This window comes from Ornithodoros turicata, chromosome 2 (genome assembly GCF_037126465.1).
Source record: "Ornithodoros turicata isolate Travis chromosome 2, ASM3712646v1, whole genome shotgun sequence".
NCBI classification, from domain to species: Eukaryota; Metazoa; Arthropoda; class Arachnida; order Ixodida; family Argasidae; genus Ornithodoros; species Ornithodoros turicata.
In genome coordinates this window covers 121171144-121184550 of record NC_088202.1, presented here as the reverse complement: position 1 = coordinate 121184550, position 13407 = coordinate 121171144, and the positions used below count along the sequence as shown (strand labels likewise).

Below are 13407 nucleotides of genomic sequence, written 5' to 3'. Positions count from 1 at the left end.
GCGAGGGGCAGTCACGAGTTCCGACATCTGAGCCACAGTAGATGTATATTTGAAAAGGGTTGTGACTAAATCAAAATCAACTCCCATTCGCTGCAACACCTATTCGGCAGCGTTATCTCGAATCGGTGGCTTCCATACTCCGGAAAGCACTGACCGGAAGCGGCTGACAGTAACGTCAGGAAGCTGAACCTGTTACCTAAACCTCTAAACCATACAGCTGCAAACAGTTGAAGCGCAATTTGGAAATATTTTATCCATTGATAGCGTTTTAACGTCGGGCATGGGTCCGTGCTGTCTGTCTTGGAGTTAGAAGTGTACTTTGTCTTGACTTGGCTTTTAAACTGAGGAATATAGGCACGTGTTCGTTTGTGTCATTGGGACGGTCCTCGGAATGATTGGCCCGGGACCGTCACGCTAGAAGCACCCACAATCGGAAGGAATCACAGGGGCGCGCCTCTTATCGCTTCATTGGCGAGGTCGCGCGCGATTGCCACGCTTCATAACGCTTTACGTTTCTTTCTTTCTTTCTTTCTTTTTTTTTCTTTGCTGCCGCTGAACGCATCATAGTGCGCGTGGAGATGTACGGGTTTCATTCAATACGGCGTGTTCTTCGTACTTAGTGGATTCGCTTGAACTTTGAATTTCGAAAGTATATAAAAAGCCCCCTCGGAGGCAAATAAGCACGTACACCAAGCAACAGGTAGAACAGGGGTACGAATCTTCGCTTATCAAAAATTATTCAGCGGCTTTTGTCAGATGGGTCTCTGTCTGGGTGACATGTTTGCGACACATTGTGATACTGTAAAACCCTAATTTTCTCGAACTTCGCAAATTGAAAAATTCGCGAGTTTTAAATGTACGTGAGAATATCTAGCAAGACTTGACATTCGAAAACTATGCTGAAATCGCAAACTTCAGTCGGTTGCACTGCTTACTGGTGAGCGTTCTTTCAATGGCTTTGCTGCACAAAAGCATGTGCAATGTTTTTTTTTTTTTTTTTTTTTATCAGATGTGCTACGAGCGACATCAGGTCTATCACGAAGTAAGCCGATTCGCGAAAAATTGAAGTCGACAAATTAAAAGGTTTTACAGTTACATTGAAAAGGGCCTGGGATACAATATTGATAAAGGATAGGATGAGGAATAACCGAACCGAACGGCTTCTGTTGCTCTCTATGAAGGAAGACATTGAGGGAGAATCCAGGTATATCAATGTTGTTGGAGATTCAGAAACTCTGTACACAGACCATCCTGCAACTCGAAGCTCAGTTCATCGCTAGAACTCAAACACCTCGAGCTATAGCAGTGGCCATATGGTGGACTATGAACTCCGCCATAGCCTCACGATGATTGTTAGCGTTGGCAATGTTTGTCCCTTCATTTCAGCAATAAAAATGCTTCTAAACGAAAATCAAAAAGATAGAAAAGCAGATAGAAGTAGGAGACAGAATATTAGTTGTTTCATATAATTTCTTCGTATGGAGACGCCTCGGAGACGTTCCGTTCGTTGCAAGACTCCCTAATTATATCGTAATTGTCGTACACTGCGTATATGCATGGCATGTACGTACGTGTTTGTTTGCCAGTGCCTACAGTTTGTGCCGTTGTCGGAAGTGTTTACGTTGTTTGGTTGCGTCGTCTATACGGGGCCACGTTTCTTGTCGACAGTCGCGCTTGTGGCGATGTGCGCACGTCTGTACTATTATGGCTCTCTTCTTCACCATCGATGCGCGTAATGAGTGTCCTATATCGGTCCGTGCTTTATGAATGGTGATGGCAGCTGTCCCTGAGATGAGCCGTGACTGAATCGACCTTGTTCCCTATAGTCGTGAGTGCCTGTGACGCTATGCCCATCGCCAATATTGCGCGTCCGTACAGTGGAGGTCGATGGGGGAACGTGATTTCATTGCTGAAGTCGTGATGGGCAAGGTCGCTCCTTGTAAATTTCTGGAAATAGTGGATGCGCTGCAAACTCTAAGCGTGCGGATCGCGCGGTTGCCCATGAAGATGGGTTGAGAATACTGGTTGTGTTCGGGAAGGCTGAAGACGTGGCCTTTCGCTGAGCGGTAGCGTATTGCGCATATTGGAGCGGTGACACAGCAGGATCTCGAAGCCACTGAGAATGAGGGCTCCTGTGTTTTACCTTGTGCTTGTCGTAATTCATCCGCGTTCGTGCACCAGAGAGCACCGCCGAGTTCTGTCGGTCACGATCATATGATCCATGGAGAACACGGCCTGAGCTTGGGCAGCCAACAAATCGGGACACCTTTCGATCTTTTCCTGCGTTACCTGGCTCGCGGACCGCTCAAATCCATCCTGCATTATTGAGCAGCTCGCGTCTGGCTTCCGTGTAGGACACTGGAAGTTGTGCATTGCCATGAAGCCTAGAGCTTCCATATATAGGGTGGGTTATCTATAGGTCAGATTGAAGAGGCCGCCTTGGTGCCATACAACGGGACTGCAGACGGGTGCATAAATTATTGACGCCGCTGGTGGCAGTCGTGCGAAAATAATGGTTGAAAAATGGTCACGCCATTAGTCCGCCTTTTTCCTATTAACTTCGAAATTTGCACAACCCACGCCAGCATCATATTGCACACTCGCAGTGTGCTTTCGGGGGTCCTGTTTTGCATGAGAGGAGGGGCTATTATTAAATTGTGCTTGTTTTTTGTATTTCGGTTTGTCTTGCAGCTGGTTTGCTAAAGGGCGGTGCCTTTCGCCTTGTACGCCCTTTGACTCGTTAGTGAATGTACTACTTTCAAAAATCGCGAACGATTTTCGCAACCCTTGCTTGCGAGAACACGAATTTGTTTCCACGTAAACACAGGCGGTTTTGTAAAAGCATTTTCAGATGTTCTGACCGACGGCCTTTGTGCCTATGACTATTTTCTTTGTTTTACGCTTGAGATGAAAATATCGTTCAGTAAAAATTTGCATTTGCTACAGCAGCTCATCCGTGTCGCTTCTCTAGATCGATAACCAGGTGACGTCGTACTGTGATGTACCACCAATGTGGTGACGTCACGATGACAGCACGACAGTTCGTCGCCTTCTGATGACGCACGTGCGCTGTCTGTCGCGAGTGGCCTTGAATGCCCAGCCATGCTCCCCTCATTGATTTCTGCGATGCCGGTGTCTGCAACCCTTTCGATTCGTAAAGCTCGCATATCGCGTTTTATGACAGTATGCCCTCTAGGGCATAACACGTCGGCTTTTGTCCACTGTATCTTCCATATCGAGGGGAGACAGTGGAAGTTTACTTGGATATGAGTCTCGAAGGCTGTTTACGTGATTAAATAAATCATGATAGCAGTTTGGATTTATTTGTCCTGTTGTCAGGCGCACCTGGTAGGGTCAGGAAGGGGCCTTGGCAAACATTTAAAATTGATGTGGGAAAAAAAAAAAGGAAAGAAATAAAGACGCGTTTTACCCCAGCCCAAAGAGCAGTCGCAAATTTGTGTGAAGAATTTTCAGAAAAGATACATAGACATGTGAAGCACTTTGCACAAGGCGGTGACCCAGCACTGAAAGTGGCTATTTTTTCCTCTGCTTGCAGTGATAGTAATAGTAATTCTTTGCAAGTGAGTCACCCTCTTGAAAATCTTTGTCACCCCTTGAGTGAAAAGTGATCAAAGAAAAAGATGTGCATACTATGGTGCATTTGAGCGAATGAATCGCCGCATGCCGATGTGTTCGTCGGTTAGGCTTTATGTCTTTAATTTTGTTATAATTTTGCATTTAAAATTGTGAATGAGGCTACTATCAATTGTGTGCCATACTGAAAGGGGTTATTTTTTCCTTGCAGCCCACAGAGGCGAAGATGACGTTGACAGATCTTCGGTAAGCCTTTGATCCTCTTCATGGAGCTTGCTGTTCAAACCGTACATAACTAAAATTACTTTTTAAAAAAATTTATAGTCATTCTGTAAGTGACATAATGCAGCTCGGGTTAAACGCAAAGGCACAATAAACACAGAGGACATCATTGACAACAACGCTTCTCCTTTCAAAACAAAGTGACTGATTTTTGTCTGTGTCTATTAAGTATGCAATACCAATGCTGAGATATGGTAATGTTCTTTCCTCCCTGCTTCCCTATGAAGCAGCTGGACATGAGTGAGCCAGAAGGGGTGAGTACAGGCCACAGCATTCTTGTTTCTGCTGTGCAGCCACGTACAGGTTTCACCAAGATAAAGAAACCCAATTCTTCTGCTCCGTAAAAAGTACTGGTTGCGCGGCAGACGCCAAATCTTTTGCCAATGGCGTATGGAGTGCTAACAAAAATCGCGTCACCAGATTTATTTCGGTAAATTGTGAAAACCGCTCGTACCTTCCTTTTCCTTCCTTTCTTTTTGCGGTGCCGTTTAGTGCGGTCTGTCCTGTGTCCGACACTGAGCAGTCGACCGGTTGCCTCGCCAGCAGATGATTGGTTCTTGGAAGCCAATAAAAGTGTGCGATGTCTTGCATCACAACACGCCAGAAGCAGCTGGGAGAGATTGGCAGACATACTTGTAAACTAATTTTCTCAGGAAATGCATGCTTCTTAAAGGCAATATTTTCCGTGACGTTTCCTGAATGTAGCAAAAGGTAAAAAAAAAAAAAAAAAAATTAGAGGTACCTTCCATGCTCCCCTAAGAGATAAATTTATTGACAAATTACTGTGGCAAACTTTTACTACACTTTTAGGTACACTTTAGCTCCCAAAGAGTATTTCTATTCATTTGATCTTCATTACAAACTCCCATGCTTTATCTTGGGTACTCCTGTACGTTTCCATAACCATCTTCTCGTGAGATACTTTCCGTTTGCACTAATAAGGATAGCCTTGGCGCAGTGTCAGTCAGTGTGCAGATAAGGGAGGCTCTTTGTGTGAATCTGTTGCTGTCTTCTGTAACTTTTGTTTCAGTTGGTGCCAACCATTCTTCCATTTATTTTTATCCGCTTGGGCTACACACCGTAATGTGAAACCTCAAAGGTTGCATTTCATCTTCAAGGGGCATGCTAAAGACCTGTAGTGGTTGTAATCATTGCCAGATATTTCTTTGAGTATAGTAGAATGCTCTATGTGCATAAGAGGACCAAATAAGTGTGTGTGTGTGTGTGTTTCTTTCTCTCTTTCTTTCTTTCTTTCTTTTTTGTTATTTTGTTCTAGGTGCAGAGACTAATTGAGCTTGTGGATGCTTGTTGCGACATTCATGTTGATGTGTTAATCCTAAGAGGGAAGTTGTGTTCAACTGGCGTGTGCAGAACACTTTACACAAGTTAAAACGTGGGTAATAGAAGCCTACTATGATGATGATGATAATGATGGTGGTCATGCTGATGATGACTGTGACGTGGTCCATTCATTTTGCACACATTATTGCCAAAGTATTGAGGAAAAAAGGATTGCCTTCCTAAATGTCGTAGCTGCAAGATAGAAGCCCTCCAACAAACTGGCACAGGAGGAGCAAGAGCCTTGGCCATACCTATTTGTCCCCATAAGCATGTGACATAAGCACAGCTGCCTCTCTCACAGAGATGCTTGCTATGATGTCACAGTTGGATCACTTTTGACCTAAGTTGTGATGCTCGATGTCCTGTGAACCAACCACACCCTTTTGTAGGTTCCCATTGTTTGGCATAGCTTGGGGCAGATGGTCACGGCTGCTTTAAGTTCTCTAATGTTGGCTGCAAATATTGGTGATTGAGTGAAACCAGTTTTAGTGCACAATGCTCACTGTGGGCCCCAGTATAAAAATGGCACAATATGCATGTTGTAGCTGCACTCTAAATAATCCATGCAAACTATAGAGTTGCCTGGAGCATAAATGTCAGAAAGGAAAGAAAGCCTTCCCATGAGGCTATTGAGTTGCAAATATATGCTCAATGGCAATAATGGATGCCAATTTAGATTCTGCATCCTTTGAGCAGTGGTTATGAAATCTCCCGCACTCATGCGTGTAACCGAATACTGGTTATGTAATGCTGGTGCATTAGCAACCTTGTTACTTGTCGTAGGGCCAGAGCAAGACATGCAAACGGGCGAGCAGTGCTCCTCCTAACAGGCGAAATGTGCTTTCAACAACTAAGCCATCTCAGCCTCCTTCCACACCTGTGTCATCAGGTTAGTGGGCATCTTCTAACAGTGCATGCATTTTAACTTAATTGTACATTGTCCGCTTAATTCAAACCAGCTGTTAGGCCAACATAAGTGCTCTACAGCATTGTTTTATGTGTCATGTCTGTTCTGTCAGTGGATCGTAGCTATAAGTTTGGGTGACATAATTCTGCATGTGCACCCCTATGTGTTTCTAGTTCAGTGCCATAGTACAGTATAACCTTTACATAGTGAATTTGCATAGATGTAGGAAGATATGTATACAATGAAGTGAACCTGTGGTGCCACATTTTGAGCCTCCCCTCCACCACCATGAACAACTGATGTAGTAAAGTTTTTTAGTGGCCCACCAACTTCACTATAAAGAGGTTCTACTGTAATGAAATATGTTAAGCATGCACTATAATAATAATGATGCTTGTTGCTGTTATGCTACATTTACATATTTTCCTAATTAGGCTGTAAACAGTCAGTTTCTTTTGCTTCCTAATATGCTAAAATCTCTAAAAGCCTCGTACTTTTCTTAGAAGTTTTCACTGTTTTCCTAGAGCCTTGTCCTCTAGCTGTGCTTTCTTTTCATGCTACCATAATCTGTAATGCTTTCTCTCGTAAAGCTCTCTCGAGGAAGCATAGCTTCAAAGGCATCTCTGCTTCCAAGACAAGCATTTCAGGTACCAGCTTACCTAATTTTATGTTCATGCTGACAAACATTCTTTTGACCCTGTTGTAATTTTCATTTTGCCATTTGCTTTGTTAGCTGCTATTATACTTCCTGGTGTCTCAGTTGTTATGCATGGATATGTTTGGCAGATACTTCTGCTTTTACTGTATTGCTGTCCATATGATTTTTGTGTGAGACACACGAAACACACTCATCAATGCAACGAAACAAACGCAATCATTCTGGGATAGTACTTGCTACTTAAATGCTTCATTGTCTTACACTGTTTGTTAAGGCTTGGAAACCAGTTGTGGAGCAAAGTGTGGTTAGTTGGAATGTTAGCACTTTACCTTCACTTTACTTGACCTTCAATTGCAAAAGTGTACACTAAACAGGCAGAGCCTGGTACAGCTGTTATACCAAGTAATCATAATGTTTACAGACATAATGCCAGTTAAGATGAGCATGAAAGATCATGCAAACCATAGTACTATAAATTTGTTTGATATTAAAACCAGGGAAGGGTAACGGTAATGGTAACGGAAACAGAAATGGTATATTACCGAAATTGGAGATGGTAACGATAACGGAAACGCATGCCACGGTCCTCCATTACAGGAAACAAACAGAAACGAATTTATTCTCCGGTATTGAATTCGGGTAATGGCTATTCCTGTTGTACGATGACATTTGAGTGACTTCATTTTTGTTTTTGTATTTTGATGACTCCATTCCCTGTAATGCTCTAAATACTGCACGAGAGCATGGAAAGAAAGCGCAAATTGGATCTCGATGGTGCATCCCTCACTTACCTCGCCCCAGTCCTCGTAACCCCATGACATCAGCACATGACTATACTCCACCATAGTACGAGGATGCCAGCCTATGATTTTTAGTTACTTATTTTGTACTTTTTTTTTCTTTTCACTGTGGCCATGGCAGTATTATTTACTATTGAGAGCGTCCGCTTATGAATGCGACATTGGATGAAAGTTACGCCCATCTTTAATTGACTCTGAGTGACTGAAGACTGCAAACATGTTCCTGCATGCATACTTTTTTTATCTTGCAAGATGTGTGCATCCCAACAACGTAAAATTGCTTGTGTACGCGTGGCACCGAAGCAGCACTTGGGCAAAGCAGGGTGCTCATAGAGCCGGACGGGCTGTCTTCCCGCAGCTCTGTAACAACCGTTCCATTACCGGAAACAGTAACGGAAACGAAACGGAAACGAAATTGAAAGGCCGGTATCAGAAACGGATAACGGAAACGAAAATCTAGCAGTAACGAAAATGGAAACGGTAACCAAAGTACGTCCATTATCCTTCCCTGATTAAAACATAATTGCGAACAGTTTCATTTTGGAGCTTCTTGTCAGTTTGTGTTTATGAAGATTGTTTGATTGTGTAAGTAACCATATCCTGTTACTGCACACAATTTTCCTTCTGCCTTTATCAGCAAATGCAGGAGCTGTCGATGAAGAGATGTTTATTAGGTCATTTGAAGATGTGCCAAGAGTACAGGTAAGACAATTGTAATTTCTGCCTCAATGTTGTCCGAGTATGACTTTCTGTTTCTATATTTTGAGATTTTGTACCTGAACTGAGAACATTTGTGTCCTAGCTGTACTCTGCTAGGGAGCTCGACCAGGAACTCGCAAAACTCCGGCAGGTTCTCTCAGAAGCCAACACAGACTGGGAGAAAAGGGTCGACGGTGTAAGTGTCATGAACACATTTTTTTTCAGGGCAGGACGTTGAGGGAGTATGTTTAAAATGGAAATAAAAAAAATTGATGTTTCTTGCAGCTGCGACACTTGAGAAGCCTTATTGTTACTGGAGCAACCGATTATGAGGAACTGTACACAAATCTGCGACTGATGGAGCATTCCTTCCAACTGTTGGTCCGAGACCTCAGGTCGCAAGTTGTAAGAGAGGCTTGCATTACAATAGCGTAAGTTGTGTCACTTTGCAATTCCAGAGTGCTTGTTGCCAGCTGAGTATGTTGCACTTAAGAATCCCTTTTTATATTTTTCTTCGTATAGGTACTTATCTCAACAATTAGGTCAAAAGCTGGACCACTTTGCTGAGGCTGTCCTTCCCTCTTTAATTAACTTAATTCCCAGTAGTGCCAAGATTATGTCAACTTCAGGCATTGTCACTATACGCTTCATCATTCAGGTAAGACGAGGTCTTTCAGTCGGCCTTTGCGCAACAGCATAAAATTTTTGTCCTTCCAGAACACTCACGTTAGTCGGCTGATTCCAGTGATTACGCTAAACCTAAGCTCCAAATCAAAGGACATTAGAAAGTAGGTGAACTCCAGTAGTCAATTTCTTTTCTACGCAGGTATACATGCCTTCTCACACTGTCCTCTTATTACAGATCATGTTACGAATTTTTGGATCAGTTACTACACACGTGGCCCACTCATACGTTGGAGAGGCACATTGCAATTCTACAAGAAGCCATAAAGAAAGGCATCAGTGATGCTGACCCTGAAGCAAGGGCCTTCTCTAGGAAGTAAGCACTTTTCTGTGTAACAAGTGCAGTTGAACGTCAGCACAACAAAGCAAAAAAAGAAAGATTCCATGCTAGGAGCCATGAAAATCAATTGAATAAGTGATGTGAAATGTACGCTTCTCTCTTGAATGTTGTGCAACTTCTACTGATTCAGAAGAGGGTGTCATTATATTTCTTGTACACTCTTAGAATGCACTCTTAGAGTTTCATCGTTACAGTTCTGTATAGCATTGGCATCTGAGTGTCCATAAGCGTTAATGCCTTCTACTTTTCTTGATTGTCTTGTGAAGTTGCATGCGATGTAGCATAAAAATGATTGTGAGTATAGGTGGGTGCTGGTGCGGGTATACCCACGATTACCCGCAGATATCCACTTAGTTTTGCGATTTGCCGGTAGAAATTCAGAAATACCCGCATCAAGCTCCAGGGGTTGTGGGTGCATATGTGGGTGGCACATCTGCGGTGCGGGTACGGGTACGAATTTACTTACCCTCGCTCACTTCTAACTGCAAGGACCTCAGTTTCAATAAGACCTCAGTCAAGCACTGTCAAGTTTGGCAAAAATACATTTAAATTTTAGTGGATTTTTTTTAGTTATTTGCCAGTGCATGTTACACACAAACATATCTAACAAGAGGACGCCATTGCATATGACAATGCACATGTTGACATGCATTTTGGGGTGCCAATTCCAAGCACACATTTCTGTTCTATTTCATTTCTATTCACATGCTTCAATGTCACAAACTCTCCATGGGTAGTCACACTTGCTATATGTGTGAGCAATTCCTTATATTTATGCTATGCAGTATGTTCTTCGTACATATAGGTGAAAGCTCAATATTTTTTCACTAACAATAGCTTGGTAATGTAGAGGTTAAAAAGAGGCAGAAAAAAAAAATATTGGAACAGGGTGTAGGCAAAATAAACAGTGGGACTGAGAGCACCCCCCCCCCCCCCCCCCACACACACACACACACACACACACACCCTGGATGTCCCTCCTCGGTGTGGGAGGATTATTGTATGGTCATATTAGATATGCTACAAATTGTCCTACAGAGTTTGGGGGCCTCAGCATACTTGATCAACATCAGTATGTCAGTACCTTGATTTTGGTTGTCGCTATTGATGGCACTTGTAGTGTGCTGTCAGTAGTGCCACCCATAGAAACTTGATGACGCTGTCAATAGTACATCATTTCTAGATAACACAAGTTTCTGTACTTTCTCTTCTGAAATGAATACACAGTGCCAGGACATTGATCCTTGCTTACGTTGCTTAAACTCAGATTCACTTTAATGTGCAAAAATTGTACGAGAGCAGTGCTGAGAAAATGTTTGGGAGCCTGTACAACTTGCTGTTGAGGTGGAAGAGTCTTCTGTCTTCAACCTCCCCTTAGTATAGCAGTGCCATATGATGTGGCATGGATGTGAAGCGCCACACTCACTTTACTGTGCAGGGCATTCTGGGGCTTTGCCGACCACTTCAAGGAGCAAGCTGATGCCTTACTGCACTCGCTGGACAGCAGCAAGCAACGTATGCTGCAGGGGGAGCTGTGTATGAGCAACTCTTCAAGCAGCAACTCGTTGTGTAGCACAGGGAGGCCCCTTCCACGGCATGCTAGCCATGGCTCCATGGAGAACCTCAGGTCAGCAGCTGCCCCTGTCTGATATGGTTTTCTTTTTTTTCTTTTTTTCCTTTGTCTCTAATTTAGGTTTTGGTTCTAGTGTTTTATTCTTCTATTTTTTTGTACCTGTTACATAATACACCCTTGTGGCCTTTAACCTATTACAAGAAAAATAAATATCTGTGGAATATGAGCAAAGTTTCTTCTCTTAAATTTGTAGAGGATGGGCTTGTTGATAATGGATGTAATATAAGGGGGATCTTATGTGGGTACAATGTGATTACACCCATTGCACCCTATCTCCAGATCAATTTTGCAACATTCTATCAACTCTCCAGACCCATTTTAGCGTGTTCATGTTAAACCCAATGTTTGCCCAATACTGTCCTCTGACTGTACACCACCAGCACATCAAGAGAGAATGCTGTGTTTGAGACTTCGTGTTGTGTCTGTCCCTTCGTGTTCCCTAGTCTCGGGGTTTTTACATTATGTGTTATCTTCACCAGCTTGCTTGCTTCGTAGCCATTTTTTCAATGCTATCCCTCTCCAGGATACCTTTTGCAAGGCACATGTTCCTGATACGTTCACAGGAGGCCCTGCTATTTCTGTGCAGTGGTATAGCTTTCAGAACTGACTAGGTGCACCAAAACACCCCGGTGCATTCCACGCCAACTGATCCAGCGATGCGGCTCGACCAACCCAGATTTTTGTGAAAAAATCGGAATGCTTCGTAGTGGCAGGGGGTATCGAATACGAAATATTAGTCCCAAATTTTGAAGGGTTCCACCGCCAGGGGGTTCCAAAGTTAGCGTCCGGAGGAAAAAAAAACATGTTCACTTTGGTAGCGTGTGCTGATCGTCATAGTGCATCGCGCAAAAGTCCGAATAATCGAGCAGTCCGAAAAAAACGAATTCAGTACTAGTAGGCCGGAAAAAGTTGCCGATGCTTTCTTAAAGGGCAGTCTTCCATCTCTGCCTGATAACATCGGCTTCTACTTCCACCTACATCTACATTCTACAGCTGCTACAAATATAGTTGAATAAAGTACCAATATGGGCCTTTTGGTCACACATAATGAAATAAGTTGCAGTGCGTCCGTCCTGTGTCGTCCATTTTTTTTTTCTCACTGTTTTAGCGGTTTTATTACAGCTGCTACTTCCCGAAGCGATATTGTATACGGGCGAAAGCGCTACAGTCGCCTTCATTAGTTCCGAGTTTGACGAATGCGCTGGAAGACGGCAAGTCGTCGATATCCCGAACACGTGGAGGGACCATATCGGGACAACTTCTGGCAACATTAGGCCAGGTCCCCCAAGGTCGCCATTTTCCCATGTATTTGTTCCTATCCCGATGCGTGCAATGCCGGAGGCCGCCCTTAGATACCCCATTGTTACCAGACGTTGGCTTGCGTGGAATGTAGCGCGCTAAAGATCCAGTTCAAGCACAATCCAAGCCAGGCCAAGTCACCGAAGGAGAAATGGACGACTGCAGCGCCTGCGGCGCCTGGTACGACAGGTACGCTATGTGATGCACGCAGCCGTGCACTAGATTCTTCCGATCGCTCAACACGTTTAAAAACGGGACCGAAAAGTGAAACACGACAGAGAAAGTTGTTATACGCGTCTTATTTGGACATATAAAGACTAGATTCATTCGCAGAAACAACAAAAACATTTTGCCGCTAAACTTAGCGGGCTGAAGTGATCCGGAACGGCAACAGCGGGGTATCTAGTGGCGGCCTTCTTCGTTGCACGCTTTTCCGAGGTGAGTTTGGGGGACCTGCATTAGGCGTCACCATTCCGCAAGTCGGCTTCACCTAACGCCTACGTGCTTTAGGTGAAGCTCGCTTTTCGTCGCGGGTGGACAGCACGTGCTCGGTTTCACAAAGCGCCACGACAGGACTCCATCACTCAGAGTATTGCACAATGAACAGTCACTGCCCATTTTCTTGCCTCGATTTTTATTTTTGCTTTTCTTGACCTTCGCATTGCGTCATGCGCACGTGGTGAGCTGGCGACCGCCCGGGACGCTTGCGGGCTGAGCAAACCGTGTCAGAAATATTGAGCGACGCAGCTGTGCGGCATCCCAAGTTTTGGACATTGTTATACATTAACTCTATGAGGCCCGTGGCTGTTCCGCGAACGCGTCCGAATAATGGAACATGTACGAAAAATCGTTTGGCGACTGTAGTTCAAAATTGGAAGGCATGTCGTACAAGCTCTCTACTTACGTATGATTGTGTGTCATTGATCTGTCACGAAAGGGAGCATGTCTGGCATGTCGGAAGGCAACGCTAAAAGTGCAAACGTTTGACTTTTTTTTATTATAAAAGTAGCTAGGATTTCTAGACAGAATAAATACTGCAAGTGAAGAGCTGACGAGACGTGCATTCCAATTAAAAAAAAATCGTTGCTCTCACTAAAAATTAGTTGCCAAAAAAATTTGCTAAAGTCGAGAACTGTACCATACTGCATACCGTATTTACTCACATATTTT

The 13407-nt window shown here is 43.7% G+C and overlaps 1 protein-coding gene across 5 annotated transcripts in view; it reads left to right on the top strand.

The window, feature by feature from the left end:
- The window catches only part of LOC135386014 (CLIP-associating protein 1-like), a 98518-nt gene that overhangs the window by 60848 nt on the left and 24263 nt on the right, over positions 1-13407 (top strand). For 4 of the 5 annotated variants that reach the window (XM_064615710.1, XM_064615708.1, XM_064615711.1 and 1 more), the window contains 10 exons: positions 3806-3840; positions 6001-6106; positions 6715-6771; positions 8220-8284; positions 8385-8477; positions 8567-8712; positions 8804-8939; positions 8999-9069; positions 9144-9281; positions 10744-10932. In XM_064615710.1, the coding sequence (XP_064471780.1) occupies positions 3806-3840; positions 6001-6106; positions 6715-6771; positions 8220-8284; positions 8385-8477; positions 8567-8712; positions 8804-8939; positions 8999-9069; positions 9144-9281; positions 10744-10932 (1036 nt within the window). The remainder of the gene's footprint in view (positions 1-3805; positions 3841-6000; positions 6107-6714; positions 6772-8219; positions 8285-8384; positions 8478-8566; positions 8713-8803; positions 8940-8998; positions 9070-9143; positions 9282-10743; positions 10933-13407) is intronic. The other variant, XM_064615709.1, reaches the window with a different exon arrangement.